This window comes from Ornithodoros turicata, chromosome 4 (genome assembly GCF_037126465.1).
Source record: "Ornithodoros turicata isolate Travis chromosome 4, ASM3712646v1, whole genome shotgun sequence".
Classification (NCBI taxonomy): domain Eukaryota; kingdom Metazoa; phylum Arthropoda; class Arachnida; order Ixodida; family Argasidae; genus Ornithodoros; species Ornithodoros turicata.
In genome coordinates this window covers 81,203,721-81,231,037 of record NC_088204.1, presented here as the reverse complement: position 1 = coordinate 81,231,037, position 27,317 = coordinate 81,203,721, and the positions used below count along the sequence as shown (strand labels likewise).

Sequence of the window (27,317 nt, the reverse complement as noted above, 5' to 3'; positions counted from 1 at the left end):
CTCACAGAGGTGGGCAACGCCACAACTAGCGCTCTGAAGGAATGTGCATCATGGGCCGACTTCGAAGGGAACTGTGCCGACATATGTCTGGAAGTGTTTGAGGAAAACTCAGGAAAACCCCCAAACAGCACAGCCTGCACCTGGATTCCAACCGGGGTACCTCCTATAGTCTGGACGTGACATGGCCACCGCGTTACCCATTGAGCCACGCGAGCTGGTGCCTTCAGAGGAAGCATGACACTTGCAAGAAGTCAAAGTCAAAGAAGTCATCCCCCCACTCGTACGTCACTTGCCCCTCCTCTTCTTTTCAACCGACGCCGTCGTCGTCGAACAACTGAAAGACTGTGCGCGAGCACTGTCAAACCATGTACATGGTGACGAGCAAATCAGGAATAATAACTGGGGGTAGATTTATACGTAAGGAGTTTATTAATTAATTAACTTAACTAAAATGAAACTAAAATTAGTTAATTTACAGTAAGCAAATCAGGAAATAAATGTGCTCCCGATGGAACAGTGTCTTTTTGTGTGTGTGTGTGTGTGAATCTAGCAAGAACGACTCACGAGGTGTGGTCCCCTCTGCTGCCCCCCCCCAACACACACACACACCCACGTGCAAGGGACACTCATGGAACTTGTTTGCAGTGTTCACGCATTATTATGTAGGACAAATACAACTCGTTTTCACTGTTTATCGGAGGAGTTTGTTCTATTCGATTCACCAGTTGGAGTAAGACAAGCCATGGGGACCAAGCTCGTAAATATGAAAGGGCCCTTTCTGATCCTCGAGGTGTACAGACACACGAAGCATACAAAACTGAATTTAAGCTTTCCGTGTGCCCAGACATGAAAGGCGCAAGGTACGGTAACGGTACGGTAACGGTACGGAACACCAGCGCGTCGAGCTGGCAGCGCGGCGCACGGTCCACCAATTCAGCGCAGAAAGCAGCCATTTACGAAATACAGGACTATGTATATATATATATATATATGTGGTATCATGTACCGTGGAATTGCACCGCAAATCTGCGATATCTTATCGATATCGCTACCTTGTATGTGTATCCTTCGCTCCGACGCGCAGTGCATTGTTTATCTGTGCTCAATCTAAACACAGTTTCGATATTTATTCAAGACACGCAAGACACAACCGAGACACAAATATCTCTCTTTTCGCTCTCTCGACTGGTTATGGGTCCCTTTTCGTAGAGTCTGCGAAAAAAAAAATGGCATGCTTCCATTGTCGTCTGCGATGCAATTGGCTGCCCTCGCGAAGGTGCCGTTCCTGGTCGTGTCGCAGTGAGATGTCATTTGCTTTCCTTTTCCCAAGTTCCAATTTCTAACGGGTTTCCATATACGCAGATATACGTCGCATCGTCCGCTACCAAAGCGTTTCGCAGAACCGTGTTCCCCTCGAAAGGAGCCGCTCAGAAACATCGCTCACGAGGCAAGCGATGCCTCCTTTAACCACTCCCACTGGTCTAATTTTCTCATTTTAGACGAGGGGTGCGGTTCTTGATGAATAGGCTCTTCAGAATAGTCGGTAGCGCAGAATAAATGGTATAGCAAAGCTTTCGGAAAGTGACGATTCTCACGATCACTAATCATCAAAGGGTGGATAGACAATGCCATAGACTTTCCTGGTGCGTCGGCATAGACGAGGAAAACACGCGCGGAGAACTCACAAATAAAAGAAACGGGCGCATGATGGATTATTTTAGCGCGTTGGTGTCAGCCATCATTCGCTATTTCTAATCCACACACGCGGCTCGTTCATTAGCCCGCATTGGTTTTTAACGCATTCGTACCAGCGAGTCTTTATCGCGCTAAAAATAGGTGCGACCGCCTTTAGTGGCAAACCGAAACTAGATCCCGATACCGCATCCATTTAGCACTCAAAGGGCCCGATACGTTTATTGGTCGTTAATAATTCGAAGCACGCTGGCGTGGTACCAACGTTTTTGCCTCATAACGCAGCACGAGACAATGCAAAATAAAGGGAACAGATGGGAGCACAAGTCGTAGATACAGAACTTGCTACGACACGTGCTACGAATAACAGAAATCTGTTGCGTATTGTGCATGTGGTGTAGTGATGGTGTGGTGTGGTGTGGCATATGAGGATCTGGCTGGAGTGGACGCCGTATACTGTGCTGGCACATCAACGGCGAAACTGTGCTCATCATCATCATGCATCAAGCTGTGCTGGGGGGCGGGGGGTATTCGATCCCCGAATGTGTGCGTTGTCGCCATCTATGTATAAGGTCATGATCTCTCGCTGTCCCATCTCGTCCCAGGGCTCGTGCATCGATGCCCAGAATGTCAGCATCATCAGCGAGACACTCAGGTGAACTGCCGTTATTCGTGCAGAAGCAAAGGTCCTGAGACTGAATAAAGCGAATCTAAAACGCAGCATCACTCATAATCAAGCGTAGCTCAAGACGTAAAGAACAAAAAAAAAAAACAATAAAGACGTAAAAAATTACCGGAGGGTTGAGACCTATCCCGGGCGGTATTGGATGAGGAACACATAGGGTTCTCGTCCCCTTCCTATAGATGGAAGGGGACAATTCGACGTAGGCGGCAGTAAAGAGACAGCTTTGTCCGGACAGCGTTGCAGATGGCTGAATTCAAAATGACCGCACTGGGTCCCAATCTTGAAATCTCACATATGTAGCCCAAGTTGGGGCGCTCCAAACGTCACGCGGAGGAACGTGAGAACCGTTTCAGTAGAGGCTGTCATTTGAAATAAACGTAGCGATGGGCTTTCGCGCCGGAACACGTGCCGAATTACGCGTCGAGACTGGGAGGTAACCGGGTTCGAATTCCGGTGCCACACTCTTAAAAATGAACTTCACCGCATAGCACGCTCCTAGCCAACCATCATCTCGAATGATATCGTTATCTGCCTTGATTTGTTGAAAACGGGAGGCGTACGCCTTTTCTGTGACACTTATGCTGTTCATAATTGTCACAAAAACGGCGTACGCCTCCCGTTTTCAACAAATCAGGGCAGATAACGATATCATTCGAGATGATGGTTGGCTAGGAGCGTGCTATGCGGTGAAGTTCATCTTTAAGAGTGCAACTGTGCTGTCTGAGATTTTTCCTTCGTTTTCCTCAGACGCTGTCGGACATATGTCGGAACAGTTCCCTTAGAAGTCGGCCCAGGGCGCACATTCCCCCAGAGCGTTAGTCGTGGCCTTGCCCACCTTTGTGAAGCCGACCAACGGCGAGCTCTTTCAGCAGTATTAGTACCACCACCACCACATTTAACACGCGTTACGAGATAACCACAAGTTGAAGATTGGGGTGCTGGTCAGGTGACGAGGAACGCGTTGATTCGTGCCTGCATAGGAGCTACGAGCTACGCGCCCGTGTCTCACTGTGGTCGCCTCCCTTCCGAAGGCCCGACGAGCGGACATGCAGGTGTGACAAGGAGGGATGAAGATGGACGCGTTTAATAAAGTGGACGTTTGCTGCTCTGCCGCACTGGATCTGGCTGGCACGGTGAAGCTTGAGGCAGAGCTTATTCGATCGCGGTCTATAACGTCCCCATCTTTCGTTGTCATCGTCAATTCGACAGGACTGAGGCGTCGGTACCCAGAGCATTCATCGCTGAGCAAAAGCTGTCGGACGGTTTACGTAAGAAAAACACGGGTTCTCATCGGATCTGCAGCGACAGACCGGCACAACCCGGAAGGTACAGCCCAGGACGCAGGTCACCATCGGAACTGCAAGAACGGTCCGGTACGACCTGGTGTGCGAGAGCGAGAAGGCGACCACCAAAGGTTCCATCGACCCGCAGGACGGCACAACCATCTTAGCGGAGCATCTTATTAGTACAGGACACTGACGACTTCTAGACGACAGATTGTCTATGAACACATTCGGCAGTCATTTAAAACTTCCACACGCGCACTAAAAGGTGCTCCATCAATCACAAACCAATCAACAATCGCATCGTCAATTACAAAGCATCAATAAAAAATTGATGTCGTGAGCCACAATACCGTCGACCTTGATCGGTGCCAGTACAGCATCTAGGGGTGCGTCACGTTTATCCAACGTTTCTTCCTCAAATCATATCATTATTCCCATTAGGTCATACGTATTAATCGTACGGGGACATCGACATTAAATCCTGGCGTTTTCTATGTCAGAACTCCGTCTGTCAATTCTTTTCCTCCTGCAACGTCAAGAAGATGAATCCCCTCAACGACCCATCGTCAATGCCCCTTGTATAGTCGTTGCTGAAAACGTGAAACGACTCAAGGTATACCAACCATTACAAAAGGAAAAGCCAGGGTATCCTGTTGAATTCATAACAGAACCCGTGCCTATATGCTTCGTGTCATCTGTTACCCAATTTCTGAGCTTGCTAGTGCAGAAAGCGTGGGGCTCCTGCAAAACCTACACTCTTAAAAATGAGCTTCACCGCGTAGCACGCTCCTAGCCAACCATAATCTCGAATAATATCGTTATCTGCCCTGATTTGTTGAAAACGGTAGGCGTACGCCTTTTTTTGTGACAATTATGAACAGCATAAGTGTCACAAAAAAGGCGTACGCCTCCCGTTTTCAACAAATCAGGGCAGATAACGATATCATGCGAGATTATGGTTGGCTAGGAGCGTGCTACGCGGTGAAGCTCATTTTTAAGAGTGTACATCACCTGCATAAGCGAGGAGATAAAACGAAGCCGCTCCTCGTTGTCCTGTCGAGCAAGGATCTTCACGTCTAAGTTACTTTCAAAGGGGACATATATACTTCGGTTCATACTTAACCGTCCGTCGCTATATGATACCATTCCCCTCATTGGCAAAGCTGATGCTGTAAGTGCCCGCCAGGGGCGTCGGAAGTTCCACAGAGGGAGCGAGCATCAACATCCAAGGATGGGTGTGCACGCGAAGAAAAGCATAATAGAGCGACAGGTATATATGCAGATATGGCTCGTCCACATACACTCTTAAAAATGAACTTCACCGCATAGCACGCTTCTAGCCAACCATCATCTCGAATGATATCGTTATCTGCCCTGATTTGTTGAAAACGGGAGGCGTACGCCTTTTTGTGACACTTATGCTGTTCATAATTGTCACAAAAAAGGCGTACGCCCCCCGTTTTCAACAAATCAGGGCAGGTAACAATATCATTCAAGATGATGGTTGGCCAGAGCGTGCTATGCGGTGAAGTTCACTTTTAAGAGTGTAGCCGCTTCTACTTTGGGTCTTTAGGTCAGGAATGTGGTTTTCGCCAGAGCAGAAAGTGACGGTTTATGTTGAGTAAGAGATCTTCCTCACTTAGAAAGACCCGCAGTATATAAAATTCACACAAGTGAACATCCAGAAGCCTTGTGGAAACCTGCTTTACAAAACGGAGTACGGAGATGCTCTGTCCGGTATTCACACGTGAAAGAGGTCCGTATAGAAAAGAGGTCCTCGTATAGGTCCGAGCCCAGGATGGGCGGCCGCCCCAGTGGTGGTGGTGGTGGTGGTGGTGGTGGTGGTGGTGGTGGTGGTGATAGGGCTTGCCGTTGTCGGCCTCACGTATGTGGGCAACGTCACGACTCACGCCCTGGGGGAATGTGCGTCCTGGGCCGACTTCTAAGGGAACTGTGCCGACATTTGTCTGAAAGCCTCTGAGGAAAACCCAGGAAAAACCCCAGACAGCACAGCCGGCACCGGGATTCGAACCCGGGTACCTCCCAGTCTCGACCGCCCCACCCTCCAACGGCCCTGCAAAGTGGTGTGCCAATTGCTATCTGTATCTACGTTTCATACAGCCACCACAATCCAATAACAATGCAGCGCAGACCAAGAAACGCGAAACGCCGTCGTCTGCTATTCTCTCACGGACGAACAGTCACGCTGCAACACTGCCGCGTATTCCTTTCCAAATAGTATAGAAAGCGAACAATGCGAAAAGGAAGCTTGACTGCAGTCATTGCAAATGATACGCGGACAGTGTCGAAGACTCATAGTTCACGTCTGAAACATGAATGAGCCGTTTCTCTCTCTTACCCGTTGTTCCACTTCCCGCTAGACGTGCACGCACGCTTCGTGTCTGCGTGAACGGCTGGAACGGATCGTAGAATGACGGCGAAACCCCATCTCCGTAATCTGGCCGCTGTTTTATTCCTGCTCGTTTGACCCTCCCAGACGCTTAGGAAGTATCCTTCGAAGGAGGTCTACGTCCTCGAATCATAATAGAGGACAACATATGTGTACGTATACGTCAATGGAAAGAAGTGAATGGACGTAGCTATAGTATGCAATGTGAAGCTTTTTGGAGACGGAGATCGACGGACACAGTTCAGGATACCCAAAAGCTGTAGATCTAGGTTCGAGACCAGCCTGAGCATTTTTAGCTATATATTTCAATGTATTTCCGGTGTTGCTAGGTGGAATCCGTCATTTGCATCATACTATAAACTGGTAGGGCCAAAGAAGGACAGCCGATATATAACGGAGGTCCTTACTAAATTGGAAGGATCAGTACACCATGGAGGAGCCCGGTTCCTGTCGAGAAAGTATGCCTAAGAGACGGAGATCGGATGACCCAGGTTCCGTTCCTGGCGTCAGCACCTCTTTTCCCTGAGTCGTTTGAATACGTCCAATATGTCTGCAACAGCCTGCTGCATGGCTGACCAGCCCACATAGCCGAAAGGGTCGCTCACAACGCCTCCTCTGGGAGGTGACCAGAGTCCCAACCGTCGTGGCTTTTCTTGGACCTTCCTTCTTCTGAAATCACACTCCACCTCACCACATCGACGGGTAGAAGCGCACAGAAAGTTGTTTTCTATCACAGCAACACTTTGAGCCAAGAGAACGAAACGCCAGGAAATTGATTGATGACTATTGATAACCATTGATGACAGACAAGTTGCGCCGATTCGCACCGTCGATCCAGTTCATCTTTCGAAAGGGAGGCTCGGGAAGCGTTGTTAGCTATGGCTAGCCCAGCATGTGTTCAACGCCTACTCAAGGCATATCTCTCTGGGTCTTGCAGGCTATGTTGAATTGGGTTAGGTTAGGTTAGGTTGGGTTGGGTTAGGTTAGGTTGGGTGAGCGAGCGATCTGCGCAAACGACCGTTCTTTCTTTTACATTCCCTGCGAACACCGCGATGTAACTGTGGCCATGAGCGTCGCACAGACGGAGACAGAGAGAGGACACCAGGAAGGAGTTGAACAGCGGGCCGTTATATGCGTCCAGGGCCGACTTCGGGGGAAACTTTTCCGACATCTATCGGAAAATTCGGGAAGACACTCGGATATCGCAGCTGGTGACAGGTGAACGATTCAGTTCCTGATAATGATGTAATGTAGTATACGGTATACTAGACGACGCCATGAAACATTTGATGAGCTTGCGTTCTTCAATGTGGTAGGCTATCAGACCCGTGTATACATGGCAGCAAGAAATGAACTTCGTGCCATATATCCCAGGTGTACGTTCATCGTACACACAGCAGCCTTCCTAGTTAACGCGTGAAGTGATCGTGATTCGTCCATTTACCTACATTGTCCCCTCTCTTCCTCGTGACCTCTCATCGTACAAAGACATCGTGAACCAGCAAATGAATATACATACCGGAAATTTTCCTCCAGTGTCTCTTTCCGTTTTTCGACGCGCACGCTCCCCCGCGGCGAAGAGCGGAAACTTCATTTTGATCGTTGATTGTAGTGCCCCTCGCGATGAAGGTCAAGAACGACTGTAAAGCGCGCGCAACTCAAGCATCGTTACGGGGCTCTATCTGAAGGTGCGATTTCATCTGTTGTGCTGCGTGTGGAGGTGTGGCATGAGCGATGTCCGCAACGTCCGTACTTTTGCGGTCGGTCGAGGTCGTTGTTTGGAACGTTGACTTCGGGCTGCCCTTTGGGGGGTCGTGGAAGCGCGAATGAGCAACGCTACAGAGGTCGACCCGTGCATCCATTTTGCCTCCACCGATGGTTCTGCGCTGAACGTGCGCTCAAGTCTCCACACACATTCAGACACCGCATTCAGCAGCTGCATGGCAGAGCCCAGTGGCTACAGCGTTCGCTGAAGACTGAAGAAGAAGGTCGTGGTGAAGACTAGGGGAGGTGGTGGGTTCGAATCCTGCTGTGTTGTCTGAGATTTTGCCTGGGTTTTCCCGCTGACTCGCCAGACTTTCTCTCAAGTCAGCCCGGGACGCATATACTACACCCCAATCTCCGTCTCCTCTCTCCATCTGTCCAAGTCTGTACGCCGTTAATAACCACAGCTGCTTCGCGGCGCCAACTCGGAATAAATAATAATACCCCGCGCTAGAGGGCGCTATGTCCAAGTAGCTTGTATACCACGTCCCACCAATGTACCGGCATCCTCCGTTTGTGTTCGAACCCTCTGTGTGCTGGTGTACGTGGGTGAAGCAAGCTTCGAGGACTGCACCTCTCGTTTCCTCTGTATACCACTTGTAGCACCACACCACCCTCGCCAACCATGTGCACCACGAGGTTGCTGGCGTCCGGGCCCGACCTCGCGACCTCGAGATGAATAAGGTTGATATCAGACGCGTTATCAACACGTTGAGGGGAGGATACACGCACGATCTAAGGCACCAACGAAGCGCCGTATAGTAGCTCTGTCTCTTCCCACCCCAACAGATTATCAGCATACGAATGCCTTTAGCGAGAACGTAGCATTATCCCATTAGACCACCACCTTATTGCCAACGGGGTATGAGACGAACGCATCTAGGCCATCGATGCCTATCCTCCTACGCTCTATAACGAGCTCCCATTTGTAAAAGAGGTAAACTGGACCCGGCTACTAAAACTGGCTTGGCTGATTCGTGAATGATAACGAATGAGGCGGCTGGCGTTGAGGAGTCGTCAATTAACGGTTCCCACGCCTTGTTTGCGTATTCCTATATACCGCGGTGTGGCCTTTCTGTGTCTGTTTTAAGAACTGTGTTTCTGCTTATGGGCTTGCTGGAAACACCGCGGGGAAGCAAATCATTGTCTGGAATGAAATGTAGCCAGTGAACGAAGGCCAGTGCTATATATACAACACCTGGGGCGCTATATAAGCTCGGGCTGTGGGGGTTTCTTTCCCACCTTATGCATCAGGGGTCTCGCGGTCGGGTGCTGAGTAGCCCTTTTTATGGGGCCAGATTTCCACGGGTGAAGGCTCACTTGTACGCGCATTTTGCTTACTACGGGTAACGACAACGACAACCATTTTATTGTCAGATGATGGATGGGGATTTTGATCGCCAGGTGAACGATAACGAATGTACGGATACAGGTGGGAACTATAGTCTTAATACTACGTTTACTACGCCTACTATACGGGTGATTGCCTCTTGAAGCAGGAAAGATGTGCTACTTGGCATAAACATACCTACTGGTAACAGTCTGCCACTTCAGGGAAAAAAGACATCCCAGACCTAAAGATGTCCACGTAGAGAGAGACTAGCCATTTGCTAATGAACCGGATGCGGCAAGTGGAAGCCGTTTAACGGAGTATACGTGGAGTCATTCTGCACTGTGGGTAGCAGGACTCGTTCTATATTATGCTTCTTTGTTTTTGTTTTTAGGGATCGCTTCATGCTATACAACCCTCGAAAGTTCAGCTCGCCCCATCTGCGGGACTTCCGTGGCGTCCCTGGAGGGCACTGACCGCTGCAGATTTCTCGATGAGGGAAATTCGGGTGGTGCTAGCGTCGGGCGACTTATTATTAACCCAAGTATATGGCCCTTTGGAAGTGATTTTGATGTGAAAATCTCTGTTTGACAGGACAACTGGCCCGGATAGGATTCAATGTCGATGTCCTCGCACAATTAATATCTACGGCGTAATTGGAATAATAATGATCGAAGGAGCAAGCATTGGACAAGCGCACGCGCGTGACGCGTCTATACCACTGGCGACCTAAATGTTGAAAGATGAAAGATGACAACGATGAAAGATGAAAGTCACTGAAAAGGTTAGCCAGCTGTAGGGATCGAACCCACATCTACTGGATTGCCGGTCCAGGGCTCTACCAATTGAGCTAAGCTAACACGCCTCTCCAGCGACTTTCGGGGTGCGTCATCTGAAGACTTTGACTTTCATCAGTGACTTTCATCTTTCATCGTTGATTTCTTAGGCAATTTGAGGCTTTGTTTGTATCTGTCCCTTGTGTGTTGTTCCAGCCTCAGAACATCAGTTTATCTCTTGACCTAAATGTGTTACCACATCTGTATTATATTTGTGTAACAGGATGTGTGACTGAATGTCATATTTATTCATACGCCAATAATTGCCCACGCTAAAATAACCATATTCTTCGGGGCCCCACAAGGATCGAGGGACATCCGGGGTGAGGAAAGTGCTGTCAGTCAACTCTTTTTCATTTCGCCATTCACCCTTTCACCGTTACCTTCGCAAGCCTGTGAGGGAGGTGTTGTCGTGTATATGGTTGCGCCTTTGAGCGGCGCACAAATGTTGACAGATGGAGAGAGGACAGCAAGGAAGGAAAGGGGGACAGGGAAGTTAGTATGCGTCCTGGGCCGACTTCAAAGGGAACTGTGCCGACATTCGTCTGGAAAAACCCAGGGAAAACCTAAGACAGCACAACCGGTGGTAGGATTCGAACCCACCACCTCACAGTCTTCGGCAGGACCTTGGCTACGCTGCTGGTAGGTTGCGCCTTACGTAAACTGTATTAACTCTGACTGTCACTGCGTATTCACACGAGCGCTATCCTCACGGAAGATTCTAGTGGAAGAAGAGGCAAAAACACTGCTCACAAAGACGAAGTTCCGTCCCATGTTATGCGAGCATTCACACGGTGCGGAATATCGGGAGTGGCGTACAGCGCATTTAGCAGACGACACTTCGCAGACGACACCGTCAGCGTCCTTTCCTGTCGTCTGCTACAAAATATATTGTGACTGTGTCGCAGGATATTCCCCACGGTTAGCAGTGTGCACAGTCGCTCGTGTGAATACTATACGGTCACGCGCATCTTCTTGGATGTTAAATTACACTGCCCTCTCGAAGGCGAGTGTCACCGCGGGGCAGCGGTTTGGCAGGGTCCTGTGGGATTCGTCTTGTGCTTCAGGACGTGCTGTGGCCAACGATTGTGACGGCTCGTTGGTGGTTTAGGCCTTCTTTGTTACTATGTGCGGCGGAGGGAGAACTTTCGCGCAAACGGGTAGCGCCGAACACCCCCTTTCCCTGGTGATTTGTCGTGAACCCGAGATGTGGCTTCTTGTTTGGCTGCGGCCAAGGGTTGTGCCGTCCTGCAGATTGATGAAACCTTTGATGGGCACCTTCTCGCTTTTTCCCACAAGGTCGTACCGGATTGCTGTTGCAATTCCAAATGTTAACTGCGTCCTGGACTGGTACTTCCCGGGTTGTGCCGGTTTGTCGCTGCAGGTCCGACAGGAACCTGCGTCTTTTTACGTGAACCGACTGGCACATTTTGCAGGATAACAATTATGCTCTGGGCGTCGACGCCTCAATCCTGAGGAATTATAGGGAGACTTCGCAAGGATTCGAAAAAAAATAGGTGAGCATCATACCGAACACGGAGCACTCCCTTGATACCGAATACAACAATCGCACTCATTTTGCGCGAGTAATTAATTCGTAAATGATGACAGTAGCAAACCGAAACCGAAATGCGAAGAGCAGAAAACAGGGCTCCATACTACGGCGGTTCGTCCGGAGGAGGATTCCGTGACGTCACCCAGCATTGTCGTCTGCATTCTTTCTCCCTTGTCGGATGCCGGATGATGTCAGTAGTGCGTTGCTCTCAGCGCCCCCTCGCTTCACAGAGGCGAAGCGCTGGCTTCGTAATAATTCGTTTGAGTAAAATCTGCAGAGTTTTGGACAGAGATATTTCGTACACACGTTCCTGACATCCCAAAGATTACGGATATGCCACAACCTTTGTGGTGATTTTGTCGCGGAGTCCCACTTTAACTAGACTGCGAAAGAAATGGCGGTGGAGTAAGTTCTCTAGCTGCAACGACTACACGCCGCCGCTTCCTCGTCTATGCGCCAGGTAAGGACGACAGTCTGCTCCAACCTGATCCAGTCCGCAAGAGCAGCAAACATCAAGTTCATTAAACGTGACCATCTTGACCCATCCTCGCCACTTGGACGTCCTCATCACTCATCTTTCGATCACGCTTGTCAGGCCTTCGGAAGGGAGGCGACCATGACGACGACACGGGCTTTTGCTAATCAACACATTCCTCATCCTAAAGTTCACTTGACCAGTTCGGTCAATTTAAGTTCCGCCTTCCGTTTTGCTGTCCGGTCAAAGCAGTCTCTTCACTGCCGCCTACGTAGATTGCTCCCGTTCCAATCAGGCCCACAACGAACACCCTCCGCGTTCCTCAATGAAGTCTGTGGACTTGAGTGGCGACCTCTTTCCAAGCCGGTATATTACTCTCGCGGGGTTTCAATCGGCTGAGACTTTCTTTCGCAAGGTGGAGTTGCTTTTGAAACCATTTGTGTGCGTTAGAGTTAATTTCAAATTACAAGAACAGCGTTGATTGTTTCGACATTAACCAAAAGGCCTGCCTGCCTGCCACGGCCGTGGACATCCAGGACTGCCACAGGCCATTCACTTCCGCTTCGTCGCATCTGATTTGAAATACAGAACGCAGAACGACTGGTTGAGGCTCGCTTTCTCGTTACGACAGCTAAACCCGTGGCTGTGATTGGATGAACTCTATTACGTCAAGTCCGAGTAGGGGTCATGCCGTGCTTAGTTCACAAGATGATGTTGCCTTCGCCACCGTCAGCGTTCAAATGAGTGTACTGGAGAGTTACATCTCATTTTTTGACTCATATACGTATATTGGACAGTGTGGAAAGGACACTGTCCTTGTCTTCTCTTCGTACACGTCTTCTCACACTGTCAATAGAGGACGAAAGAAGCCGTATCCTTTCCCACGCGCATACCACGAAGAGAAACCAGATGCCACCGATACCGTTTCTGCTGCTCAGGCGCAGACAATCGCCATACCATTCCACGGCGTATAGAAGATAAGTTCCATTGTCTCGTAACGAGCCAAATCGGGCCAATCAACGAATTAGCGGCTGGCCCTCGTGTCTAAAACTGGCGCAGCTAATTGGTCCGTCTACATACGGGTTATATCGGCGACGGATAATCGCGGGGCCAAAAGAAAGCTGACCTCGGTCTGCGACGAAGGGGCCAAGGACTTTCGCGCGTGAACTTTTTCTCTCTCTCGGGAGCGCCATTGTCTTCGGTGCCCCGTTTATTCGCGTGTGTTTACAGACCGGGCGGGGAGTGAATTGTAACGTAGCCGTGGAACGAAGACAAGGCGGCGTAAAACAGGAAGAGAAGGTGCGGAAGTAAGTATGTATTACGATCTTGCCAAAATGATTCAGTGAACCCTCGTTAATATGACCCCCGATAATCTGACATACGCGCTTTACGGCCATACTCCTGGGGAACAATGCAGTAAAACCTCTGCAAATCCCCCCCGTTAATATGACAATTCGGCATTATGGCCAAAATTTTCGGGAACGACCGTGGTCATAATAACGAGGGTTCACTTATACGGCGAATTCCTCGTTATTATGACCATGGTTGTTCCCGAAAGTTTTGGTCATAATGGGGAATTGTCATATTAACGGGGGGGATTTGCGGAGGTTTCACTGCATTGCTCCCCAGGAGTATATATGGTCGTAAAACGCGTATGTCACATTATCGGGGGTCATATTAACGAGGGTTCGCTGTACCGAGAATTTTATCAAAGCTGTAAAAAAAACAAAGTGAAACGGATGCAGATTCGTATGAGAACTTTTTTTTTAAATTTCGTGTTAGCGCCGCGAAGCAACTGTGGCTATGAGCGGCGTACAGACGTGGACAGATGGAGAGAGGACAGCAGGAAGGAGTGGGGGACAGGGGAGGGGTTAGTATGCATCCTGGACCGACTTCATGGGGAACTGTGCTCACATTCGTTTGGAAAGTCTTCGGAAAACCCAGGGAGAAACATCAGACAGCAGAGCCGGTGACAGGATTCGAACCCGTGTCATCTCCCAGTCTCGGCGTGGAAAGCGATCATCCTGCACTCTTAAAAATGAACTTCACCGCATAGCACGGTCCTAGCCAACCATCATCTCGAATGATATCGTTATCTGCCCCGATTTGTTGAAAACGGGAGGCGTCCGTCTGTTTTGTGACAATTATGAACAGCATAAGTTTCACAAAAAAGGCGGACGCCTCCCGTTTTCAACAAATCAGGGGGCTTAATCGCTTCATCGTCGTTACGGTCGTTACAAGCTAACGAGTGGCGGGAAATTTAAAAAGGTGGGCACGTGATAAAACACGTGCACGGCACTCTTCGCGCGATACGTGAAGGCCGTGGTACACGTCACGTGCAATGTGTCACGTGCCCACCTTTTTGAATTTCCCGCCACTCGTTAGCTTGTAACGACCGCAACGACGACGACGCGATTAAGCCCCCAGGGCAGATAACGATATCATTCGAGATGATGGCTGGCTAGCAGCGTGCTATGCGGTGAAGTTCATTTTTAAGACTGTAACTCTGTGAAACGTGCGGAGCTTCACGTCATGCGGGGGCGGATGACTGTGTTTATAGGAAGCACGTTATAAAAAAAATCCCAAAGGTGTAAAAATCGCACGAAGCGTGCGAAAGTAGCGGCGGTAAAAGACAAAAACCACAGAAAGCACGCGGAAACAAACCATCGCAAATCGCGTGTCGAATGCGATCGTATAAGGCATAAAAGTTAAACGGGACGATGTGAATGTAATGGTATAAAGTGAAAGGAAACGTCCGAAAGTAAAGGCGAGGGCGTAAAATTAACAGAGTGTGAACAATATCACGTTAAGAAATGAACAATTCAGAAGACGCTATCACTGTGTACACGAAGCGTGAAACCCAAGGACGAACCCTGATGTTGGTTATGGATGGCCTCTATACACGAGAGAGAAAGTAGTAAAATCCGTGTTCCGCACGAAGGGCAAAAAGAACTGTATGATAGCGCGGAATCTGATACGGCGCACAGCACTGCACGCATGTATAGGCCTTTTCTATGACAACTATGAGCAGCATAAGTGTCACAAAAAAGGCGTTCGCCTCCCGTTTCCAACAAATCAGGGCAGATAACGATATCACTAGAGATTATGGTTGGCTAGGAGCGTGCTATGCGGTCAAGTTCATTTTTAAGAGTGCACAGTTGTCTCGTGACGTAAGGCCCCGAATGATTATTATTATTAATTTTGAACACGGAATTACGACGTTGTTCGAGCGCTCAGAAATGGCTCAGAGACAAGAAGGAAAATGCCGCAATTGAGCGATAAAAAGCGGCGCTTTAAAAGCCTTAAAAGCCGTAAAAATGAGGGTGCATTACAGGTTTCTTCTTGTCGTCGTGTTCGCTATTTTTGTGAACCGCAGCGCGTGCGTTTCGGAGAAGAGATATTCACCTCTATTTCTTGCGCTTGTTCCTCGATGAGCAGCTGCTGCTGACGAACCGTTTCTTCCAGTTCCTGGTTCCTCTCGAGCAATGTCTTTCCCAATTCTGCCGCTAACTGAAGGTCTGAAAGAAAAGGACAGCTTCGTAAACGGAAAGGAAAAGTGATCGTTTTCCGCGAAAACCGATAATCTCTTTGGCCGATTACGATGATGATGTGTAGAAGTTTTCTGCTTTCGCTCAGTGAGTACACTCTTAAAAATGAACTTCACCGCATAGCAAGCTCCTAGCCAACCATCGTCTCGAATGATATCGTTATTTGCCCCGATTTGTTGAAAACAGGAGGCGTACGCCTTTTTTGTGACACTTATGCGGTTCATAATTGTCACAAAAAAGGCGTACGCCTCCCGTTTTCAACAAATCAGGGCAAATAACGATATCATTCGAGACGATGGTTGGCTAGGAGCGTGCTATGCGGTGAAGTTCATTTATAAGAGTGTATGTGCGTACCGGTAGTAGTACCGGTGTGGGCCGTCATGCGTTTTGTGGTACGGTACACAACACAGCAATGTATGCCGGAACATTCAGGGAGAACATCAGAAGTTAGTAGGATTCGAACCCACTGCCCCGAGCGGGTGCTGTGTTCATTCGACCACGCCTCTGATGTATATGACGGTTTCACCTTGGCGACACAGCGATGACAACATGCTTAGCTGCGCCGTTATTTCGATAGTGCGGCGCACGCGTAAAACGAATTACACTTCGGTCACCGAACTTGCGTCCGATCTAGCTCGTTTAAGATGTATAGTATGCGTTATACTAAGTGTACCTCGTTGTGCCAGATCCGCACTGGAGATTGCTGCTCGGTGTTACTAAGTGTTAGGCATTGTTGTTGCAATTGCCTATTACGTTGCTAGACAGGGCTGCACCTTATTATTATTCTCAGGAGATTGCTGTGGCGTCTGGGGAGTTATACTTTGTTGCGCATTCCTATATAACGATCTATACAATAAAATTGCCTATGTCCTGTTTGGTGTGGCTCTACCCATTATTATTCAATACGAGTCGCTGTTGCTCGTTATGTGTTTTGGTCCTGTCGTGGTGCCCGATATAATCGTGGTACCGTTTATTACGATACCGGCTATTACGATGCTCTGCGCGTCACTATCTCTTATGGTTATCCAATAACGGTGTTGTTGCGATATTTGATTATTTCTGCGCTTTATGGCGACCAACTATACTTTGCTGTTGCTTCAGTATGTTAGGCATTGCTCACTGAAAATCCGCTACCTGCCTTTGCTTTTTGCGGTACTTAACTCCACTACGGATTGCTTTTGTTCGTTATACACTGGGCAATGCACAGTTATTTATGCACTAAGCGTCGTTAGCTCGTTATGCATGGTATCATTTGAGTGTAACGTACTGTAGGGGACCACGGCTGTCTAAAATCAGCACTCCTTGATTTATCTAATCTCGAATCTCCAGGGGCTGCAAGACTATATCGTTCGAGTAATAAACACGTGCAGCACATGGTCCACCTTCAAATACAATATCGGCACAACCATTTCAAGTGCACCAGAGGCAATTTTTTGACCGCGAGGTACTGACAGGCGATTTTAGCTGCACCGTACGTCCCAAGCAGCGCAACACTGGTCCAATATTGCCAATAACGGCCGAATATTGGACCAATATTGGCGCTCTATTGCCAATATTGGACCAATATTGCGGGCCAAGATGTTGTGCTGTTCGGGGTGTATCTTTTTCCTGTAACAGCAAGCGTATACTCTCCATAGGTAGAGCGTTTACTCTGAAATTATTGTCAGACAAGGGTGACCAGGTTGCCAGCAAGTAGCCGGTAAGTTGCTCTCCAAAATGGGATGTAAACAGAATACATGCAAATGAATCATGCTTCCCCGTCGACGGGATTATGTGACGAACGTGACTCCGAATAGGTATTCGCCTGGGACGAAGCGAGAGACACGATGAGGGACTAAATAGGACTGCGTCTCTTCGAAAGCTGTACCGTATCTCGGAAATTTTTAAAACGGAAGTTTCCCAAGTATTCCTTCTGCACTTGTAAGAACCACCATTCCAACCAGCCTTTCCAACCATCGTTGGAAAGGCAGACCATTTGAGTTTCCAGCTTTGTTCTCGTAAATTAGATTAAAGAAAGGTGTATTTTCTATGCACAGTGTCCATTGCGCAACCGCGACTTTGAGCTGTCGAAGCACCGCTATCGCTTGGGCATCAACTTTATAGAATCAATTAAATTGCACGATGCGTTTCAATATAGCACCAAATAGATATATCAACAATGTTTACGCTGCTACGAAACAGCGAAACTCGCGTACACCGGAGGCTTGGCGGGCGGTTTTAAGTCATGGGAAACGTTAAGGATTTTACGTACTTCGCTTTAATTTTCGCATTTATCGATAGAGACTCAAATTCAAATGCCGTATGACGTCCTTCGTCCTTCAGTGTGAAAAGCAGTTGTCACTCAGTTTTCGCTCATCAGCATTTGTAGCAATGCAGTACATTTGGATATTGTATTATGCGCACACACCTATTAATAACCCATAACTAGGGCCTGACTTTTTCGGGTTTTATTTTTGGCCAAATTCGGGGGTAAATATCGGGTGATATTTTTCATTCGAAAATTCGGGTGTATTCAGGTTAAATCCCGTTACGGCATATTCTGTTGTCAGGAATTCGGGTGTGTTCGGGCGATTTTTCTTGTGTTTAATAAAAATTTGTCTTAACATGGAACTAATGTTTAGCCATGTTATCAAACTTTATTTTAAAGCACGCTTATGAGTGTGCCACGCGACCCGGATGTTTTCGGGTAGATTCGGGTTAAACCCGAATTTTACAGATTTCGTTCGGGGAGTAAATATCGGGCGGATACGGGTTTAACCCTAAAAAGTCAGGCCCTACCCATAACACGTATAGACCTGTAAAAAGGAGGAGAGAGAGAGAGAGAGAGAGAGACTGAGAGAGAGAGGTACTGACAGACACTTCAATTTGGACCGCAAAACCATTATCGAGCAGAACGTAAACGATCCAAAAACCTGGATACAGGTAGAGAAACACACACACACAAAAAAATGCTCTTCGCTCCAGCGAACAGACCACTACAACGGCGTCCCTCCGGCCAGCATTAAACCTATTATGGCCCCCCCTCAGACGGCGGAAAAAAAAGCCCAAAGAGTAAAATACGATGGCAGCCACAAGAAATGGCCAAATTACCAGTCTTATTTTCTCCTTCTCGGTCTTACTAGGTTGTTATCTATTTCTTTATGCTTCTCCGGGTACGCTATGTACACAGACGTGTGTGGACCCCCCACATCAAGAACTCGGAACAATGGACAACAAACTCCACACCTAATGGTATACCGCATATACACTGCAAGGGTGTTCTACATTGCATACAATGAAAGCCATTTTTTTTTTAGAAACTGCGAAGGACTGAAACAAAAATGTGTTTCTTTTTAGTTATACAGAGACAAGTTACGGATACTGTTGCTTCTTAGAGGCATTGTTAACACCACGAAGCAACTGTGGCTATACGACCGCCGCCCAGGAGAAAGAGAGAGAGGATAGAAGAAGGGAGTGAGAGACGGAAGGGGGTTACACGCGCGCTTGGGCCGACTTCCGAGGTACTGCGCCGCCAAGAACTTATTAGCACGAATGACTTTAAGCTGGTCTCGAATAGAGATGCAAAATGTCCGGAAATTTTGAATCGCTCAAAAAAAAACAAAAAAAGCTCTTTTCTTCGTTTTTTTTCCCGAAAAATTGAAAAAAAAAGGAAACAAACGTGGTTACTGCTGAGTCGAGTCATTGCCGGTCAAACCACAGCATACAATGAGCTAGAAACTTTAGTAGTGTTCACCCTCTAGGCATAAATGCGGAGCAGAGCATCCCATGAGACTGCCGTCTACTCAGCGATATAGGTAATCAGAACAACCCGTCCACTCCGACCAGAACTGATGATGATGATGATGATGGTGGTGGTCCTGGAGGCTATCCCCCTTTGTATCGGGTGGACTGCGTAGCGTGTACTACGCGTCCTAGCCAGATTCTAATAGGAGTTCTCACAGTTAATGCGTTCCATCTTGCTCACTATTCTTCCACCAAAATTCTAGTCTCTTTCTCGTTGTGACTATCTATTCGTCGGTTCCAAAACCGAGTGCTTCGGAGATGGTGTCCGACATTATGTGAACGCGATGGCGATCGCTTGGAGCGGCCAGACGGAGCTCTAAGTTGGTGGTTGTTGGCGGATTAGAGGCACCTAAGGGACTGTTGGCGGGTTGGAACGCATCGAAGGCACGAAAATTTACATTTTTCAATTTTGTCGCCTGGAAATTTTGGGCTATTTTTCCGGAGACGAAGAAAAAAACCGAAAAAGAACTGTTTTTTTCCTCAAAATTTCCGTTTTCTTTTTCCGGAGCTTCGCATCTCTAGTCTCAAATAAATTACACGCACCCTTAAAACATAACTTCACCACGGTTCCACAGAACAGTTCCACCACAACAATTCCGCAGAACGATGGCCATAATACCAGCCCTGATGTATGGAAAGTGCCGGGTGTATACGCCATCTTGCAACACAGCTCCGTAAGCGTCACAAAAGGACACTTTACCACCCCTTTTTCCACAAACCATAGAATAAACCGACGTCACGTAATGACGTCACGACATTTTCTCCTCACTCTCATTAACCATATAACTGTGTATTCCTGTTGTAACTTGAAGAAGCACGCCATCGCGCACAAAAGCTTGTTATAGATTAAAGTTGCGAGGTTTCGTCTGGTGCTTTTTGTGTTTCGTACCTCTTACACTCTTAAAAATGAACTTCACCTCATAGCACGCTCCTAGCCAACCATTATCTCGAATGATATTGTTATCTGCCCTGATTTGTTGAAAACGGGGGGCGTACGCCATTTCTGTGACACTTATGCTGTTCATAATTGTCACAGAAAAGGCGTACGCCCCGTGTTTTCAACAAATCAGGGCAGATAACGATATCATTCGAGATAATGGTTGGCTAGGAGCGTGCTATGAGGTGAAGTTCATTTTTAAGAGTGTAGAAGCTGCATGGACTGCGCTTCTTAGTACATTATTTTTGCTACGTCTCGCCACAGCGTAGGCATATACGAATAACGGGACGCAAAGTGTTTTTTCATTGTTTCGTTAAATGCGCTCTCGTCTAGTTTTCTGCGTCATGTCGCTAATGTGTTTTGTGCCAGAGTATTTAGAAAGCAGAAATAGAAAGTAATTGCTCGGTAGTACGAAGAAGCATGCTTTACAGACCCATTGTCCGAATGGGGTGAAAAAAGGAGCGATTAACCCTAAGACTTCCTGTACTTGGAAGCATTTTGTTTCATGATGTGTATCTCTCCGAAGATCTCAGCGCAACAATGAAACTTGGGAGAAAGTAATATCGTAAACATACCCTATATTGAAACGTACATAGAGTAACAGTTATATTGTTTAACGGGCCGGAAGACAAACAGAAGTAGGATGCGATGTACAAGGACTAATACGATCTTCCTGGTACAAACGATTCGCAAACTGTATTTTGATAACACGTATAAGCGTCACGTCATATATACACAACGCTTATAAAACCGACGGCTTCTTTTAAGCGCTTTTCCCTCAACGAGAGCCAGGAATAGACGTCCCCGAGAAATCTGTTTGCTAATCGTATTTCGATATGTGGAGTAGACAAGGGTACAATCCCAACAACTATCTCCCGCAACCGTTCAAATTCAGTAAGTTTAGTTCCTTTGAGGCATTCCTCGAACATGTTCCATCTTGCGCAATAGTTTTACTTTAAATTTATAACTTTAGAAAGGTACTAGGCCAATATTGTACGTTAAAAAAGAACTGCGTGACAACTATAAAACTATACACTTAAAATTCTTAACAGTAAACTAACAATACCGCACGTTGAATTAAATTTTAAGCATAACATGGCCTATACAGACGCGCCTCATTGCAACATCATTTATCACTTCAAACATCCAGAACGAATTGTGGCGATTTTACGTTCACTAACTACTCTGCTAAAACATGGAACTCATTACCATTACATATTAGGAGCATCAGGAACTTTCCAGCCCTGCCTTACTATGTTTTCTTCAAACTGATTCCCTTTAATACGCTTGTACATTCTTAAAAATTCTCATTTGGTACGCTCCCTCTGTCGCTTGCTGTTCAAATTGTGTTAATAATAGGAGGTCCTGAAACTAGTTTTAACTATAGGACCTCCATCTGTATATTAAATGTATGCATATTATTTTGTCAACAATAAACTCGATCTATTTGATTGATTGATTGATTGAACTATATTGCACAGAGTGGCACGTACATATGGCTCCCATTCTCAACAAATCGAGAAACACAATGATATCATTCGTAACGATAATTGGAAGTTCAGTTTTCAGGGTTGCGGGAGTTAAAGATTGCATTAACGTAGTTTTCAATCACTTAATACTGATGTTAATAAGACACCAGCGGATGTTGTACGCTTCGCAACATTCTACCTGCACTTCGTGTGCGTGACGTACATCAAACAAACTGATAAACAATTAAACAACAACGGGCACAACTTTACTGCAACACTTCCACTTTGGGAATGGCGCGCTCTTTGGTGCTGATCTGACCACGCTTTGTAGTCAGCATTCTTCACACGCAGCCCGGTTAAAAAAACCTGATTAGCAAACATGGAAACATTCCCGCGAGCATTCACTGGAAAAGGTCGTTATAGCTCTTTAACATTCCCGTTGACCTCGGAAGGTTAATGTCGCAGGGTATTATACGTAGAGATATATACTACGTTCTCCTCTCAGTGTGGTCACGCCCCCTTGAAACTCCAACGCGAAGACGGGTTCGACGTCACGTTCGACATGCATCGAAGCCCCTTCTGCAACCGTACGGACAAAAAAGTAATAAAACAATTTCAGGAAATTCGTGTTTCATTTTCATCAGATGTGCTCACGTTTAGCTTCGACGCATAACCTTATAGTTAAAGCAAAGACTGGAATATTTCTGGATGGACGGACATTTCCAGATGACGTATTTTCCGAAGGAAATACATAGGCGAACTTTAGCGTATCATAGTAGCTCGTGTTCACGATACCAATCACCTTATTCCTTCGATGTGGTTGACATCACGTATAGCGTACTTACGATTCACTAAAAATCCCTATGGAGGAAGCATCGGTATTTTAGATGTCTCTTAACACGGACATCGCTGCATCAGTTCCTAATGAGTCCGACTACTTATCTTATAAGGTTGCATGCTCGAATCCTGCCAAGCACGCCAACAACCTGCTGGCACCGTATAAGTTGCTCACACACGTCGTCCTCTGTGTGGGACCGTACATTAATTAATTAGTTCATTAATTAATAACCTAGTACGGTGGCGTAGCTGATGAGCATAGCTGACGTAGGCATCATATACCTGAGTTTTGGGGTGAAGACGAGGGGACGAACAAACAAACTTACTACACGGGACAAGACTGTATACAACGAGTAAAACCTGTTCGCAAATTGCACTATGCCATAATAAAGGTACTCGCTGCACAATCTCTGGTTGACATTGACATCGTAAGAGCAGGATTAAAAGGATAAACATACAAGGATGTTTTTTTCGTTGCCGTGTGCCTTCCATAACTTTGAGCCTCGTTAGACGTTTCGCAAAGCTTCATGGGAATTATGTACAATGGGAATTCTAAGCCACGTTGGATGTGCGCCAGCAGACGCTCGCGACAAACACGACCAGTAGGAAAATCTCGCTAATTGGCTTCAACGGGGTCGATACGCAACATCAACAACTAAGGCCATTGTCGTAATATTCACAAAGACTCAAGATAACGACACCGCATGCATTATGAGGCCTTGGATAGTGCATATCGAGAAATCTGATAGAAACAAAAAAACAGCATCGCGACAGGGCGGTTTCAACGAGTTTTTCAAAAAGTTGGATCTCGTACTCCCGTTACTTTGACATTCCCACCTATAACTCATCGCCCTCTCTCAGCACAGCCCCAAATGTCCCTCTCAGTATTTCTTCCAGTGCCTCGGCTATCCCTTAGTCCCTCGTCTTCAACAGTCCCATCTCTCTCATAGTCGCTCATAGCCCAATATATAGTTTGATCCCATCTGTTTCATAGTCTCATTTCTTTCATTTTCTCGGCTATCTCGTAGTCCCATCTCTTTAACATTCCCATTTCTCTAATAGTCTATAAAAGTACCATCCACCTCATTGTCTCATTTCTTTCATTATCTCACGGTTTCAGCTATATCCCAGTCCCGTCGATCCCGTGGATTACCGACCGCCAGGGATGGGCATAAATACACTTTTCGGGTATTTAAATATAAATACAAAATACTACATGTTTTCATGTATTTAAATAATGCCTATAAATACTTTATGATGAAAGTAATTAAATACAAAATATAAATACATTAAGACAGTATTTAAATACTGCAACTACTTCCGTAAATACTTTGAGGCGTCTAGGCACATTATTCTTTTAAATTAGTGTAACATCTAACCAAGATACCCTTCATTGCTGGAGGCTAACAATGTGGAACTCGAGAGAAGCACACAAATACGGGAGGATGAGATATGTGTATTTAAGTGTATTTTAAATATAAATATAAGTACATTTTTCTTGCCTGTATTTAAATACATATTTTAAATACATGTATTTATATTTTAAATGTTATTTTAAATACAATGTATTTAAATACTGCCCATCCCTGCCGATCGCATAGTGCTTCTTGGTATAACGACCCGCCTAAGTCCGACAAAATCCGTTCTGCCACAATGAAGTGCGTGCTCCAGAAAACAAAGGTTAAACAATGAAGCAGGCACAAGCACGGAAGTTCCCATCAGTCACTTTCTCATTTACGCATCATATGTGCACGATGTTGTGTAACACGTCCACCGATTAGCCGTTCAGACAAAATTTACATCCGCCGAAGAGTAGGTTAGAGATGAAGTCGATTATAATAAACCTATTAGCCTAATGCCTATAACCCGCAGAAGCTATTCTTGCGTTATGTCTGACCGGTGCGTTCTTCAGTCAGAGCTATACAACCACGCAAAAATACGAAATTTTCTCGCCATCGTGCTTGCATATATGCATATCGCATCAGGAAACGCAGCAGGAAAAGCACTTTCCTAGTCTCAGAGAAGATAACGGCACTTATCACATCAGCGTTTTCTCAAACAGTTTTCCTCGAGCAGTTTAGGCTAAACAGCAATTAACGGGTATACCTTGGTGAGGAAAATACCCAGCAGAGATTGAACTGTGAAAGTTCAGTTAAGAGGAACCGCAGCTCTGCACTTACTATATATCGTGCTTCACAGAAAGATGACTTCGTCGTTATAAAAGACTATACTGCTCGCGATTGAAACAAGGCAGCCGCCGAAGCCACGGAAGCAAGGCATGCGATGGGAGTCGAACCACGCACCTCTCGACTGGTGGTCGAGTGCGTTAACCAATTACGCTACGCTGACATCTGCTTTCCGACGACTTATATACCAAGGGGCTTCATGAGCACCTTGTGTTGTGTTCGTCTGTTGTGTGTTTCAGTCGCAGAACAGTCACGAGGCTTGCGGACTGACCTTGTTGGATCACCTAGTACTGCGTCCGCCTACTGATGCCAAGGTCGCAGGTTCGAACCCTGCCGGCCGGGGCAACGCCACCTAGATACAGAAGGCCCCCTTATTGCCTCCTCTCACTCCTTCGCTATACGTGGACATATATAGTCCTATATATATACAGGGTGTTTGCTTTAAAGTGTTCAGAAATTATGTTTAAAGCGAGCGATAAAAGAAAAGCAAGTGGTACTTTTCTGCTACTTGAGTAAGAAACAGGTACTGCTTCACTAGTAGCACCTGTTTCTTAGTCAAGTAGCTGAAAAGTAGCGCTCGTTTCTCTTTTATCGCTCGCTTTAAATAAAATTTCTGGACACGTTAGAGCAAACACCCTGTATATATATAGGACCTATATACATATAGGACAATTCGTCCGCTATCGCGATTCGCCCTTCTGCGAATTCAAGAACTCGGACTCTAATTGCAGCTAACTTGGAACCTGTAGACACGAATCTGTATAGACAAAAAGCGCGATATGGGACCGTTCTGAGCTTCGTATTTTAAAGTTTTCTTGTTTGGTACGCGGGAACGTTCCATCGCTGCTCGCAGACGACGGTGGTGCGTCCCCATGGCTATACGGCCGTCGAAAGCTCGTTCGTGATTGGCTACCGACGATGAAAACACGATCCTGGTTGGCTGACTATTAGTTGTCACGTCACGTCGATGAATAAGCAGGCTTTCTCTGTCTAGGTGGTGTTGGCCGTACGGTGTGTCCAGTGCTCAGACTTCGGCGCACATTAAACGAGCCCCCGGCTACCGACGGCATCGCTCGCGATCATAGTTGTCTCATGAACAGTGTCGAACCGAAACGTTTTTCGGTTTGTTTCGGGTTCGGCCATAAAGGTTATGTTCCGGTTCAGCTCCGGAGTTCACATATATCGGTTCGATTAACCGGTTCAGAGGCTGTAAACCGGTTCGGAACCGGTTCGAGGTTCTAATATGCTACAAAATTATAATAGGTAGCCGCTAAAACTGATACGAGGCTTTTAGTTGGGTTTTTTGTGCGTTTATTTCTGTTTTTCGACCAACAGGACCCCCTTTCATCCCTTCCCTGAGCAACGTACCGCCAATCTAGGCAGGCAGATCTCTGGAATCCCCACATAACCCCCCGCCACACACCAACCCGAACCTGAACCGGTATACCGAACCGGTAACCGAAGTTTTTATATCCGTTCGGTTCAGCTCCAAGATGGCGCTAGTAATTACCGTTCAGTTCCAGCTAAAAATTCCGGTTTTCAGTTCGACGCTCTGGTCTCATGACGCCACCAGTTCTAACTTTTTTTTTTTAATTCCGTGTTAGCGCCGCGAAGCAACTGTGGCTATGAGCGGCGTATAGACGTGGACAGATGGAGAGAGGACAGCAGGAAGGAGTGGGGGACAGGGGTGTTAGTATGCGTCCTGGGCCGACTTCAAGGGGAACTGTGCCGACATTCGTCTAGAAAGTCTTCGGAAAACCCAGGGAAAACCTCAGACAGCACAGCCGGTGACAGGATTCGAACCCGTGTCACCTCCCAGTCTCGGCGTGGAAAACCAGTTCTAACTATCGTACAAACTTGACGAACGTGACGCCGACATGAACCGAAACATGCCGTACGTCCCGCAACTCTCTATATAGGAGCCTCTAAAACTGTCAGTGATAACAGCGAGAGGGTGGAAGATTGGGCTAGCTGGGTACATCATCATCATCATGAAGTAACACAGTAGCGCTTAATAAATCAGTCGGAAGTTAGCGCTTGTCCTCGTCACTTCGACGTCCCTGTCTTTTCTTCTGCGCTAGCTACTATGTTACTTCATTATAGTGACTACGTACCGCCCTCAATAACATTTTATCCCGCGTTCTGTCCAAACAAATGCGACAAATCACGTCAAAACACTCGCTCTCCTACACTCTTAAAAATGAACTTCACCTCATAGCACGCTCCTAGCCAACCATTATCCCGAATGATATCGTTATCTGCCCTGATTTGTTGAAAACGGGGGGCGTACGCCATTTCTGTGACACTTATGCTGTTCATAATTGTCACAGAAAAGGCGTACGCCCCGTGTTTTCAACAAATCAGGGCAGATAACGTTATCATTCGAGATAATGGTTGGCTAGGAGCGTGCTATGCGGCGAAGTTCATTTTTAAGAGTGTACTTTTGAAAACGCCCACTTACACACTGAATATGAGCTCGTCAGTCCAGTTTTTTTTTTTTTTTGTACTGATCTCCGATCCAAAA

The 27,317-nt window shown here is 46.8% G+C and overlaps 1 protein-coding gene across 2 annotated transcripts in view; it reads right to left on the bottom strand.

Annotated features, from left to right (window-relative positions):
- The window catches only part of LOC135392105 (cerebellar degeneration-related protein 2-like), a 58,339-nt gene that overhangs the window by 8,535 nt on the left and 22,487 nt on the right, over positions 1-27,317 (bottom strand). For both annotated transcript variants that reach the window (XM_064622773.1, XM_064622774.1), the window contains exon 2: positions 15,439-15,551. In XM_064622773.1, coding sequence (XP_064478843.1) covers positions 15,439-15,551 — 113 coding nt within the window. The remainder of the gene's footprint in view (positions 1-15,438; positions 15,552-27,317) is intronic.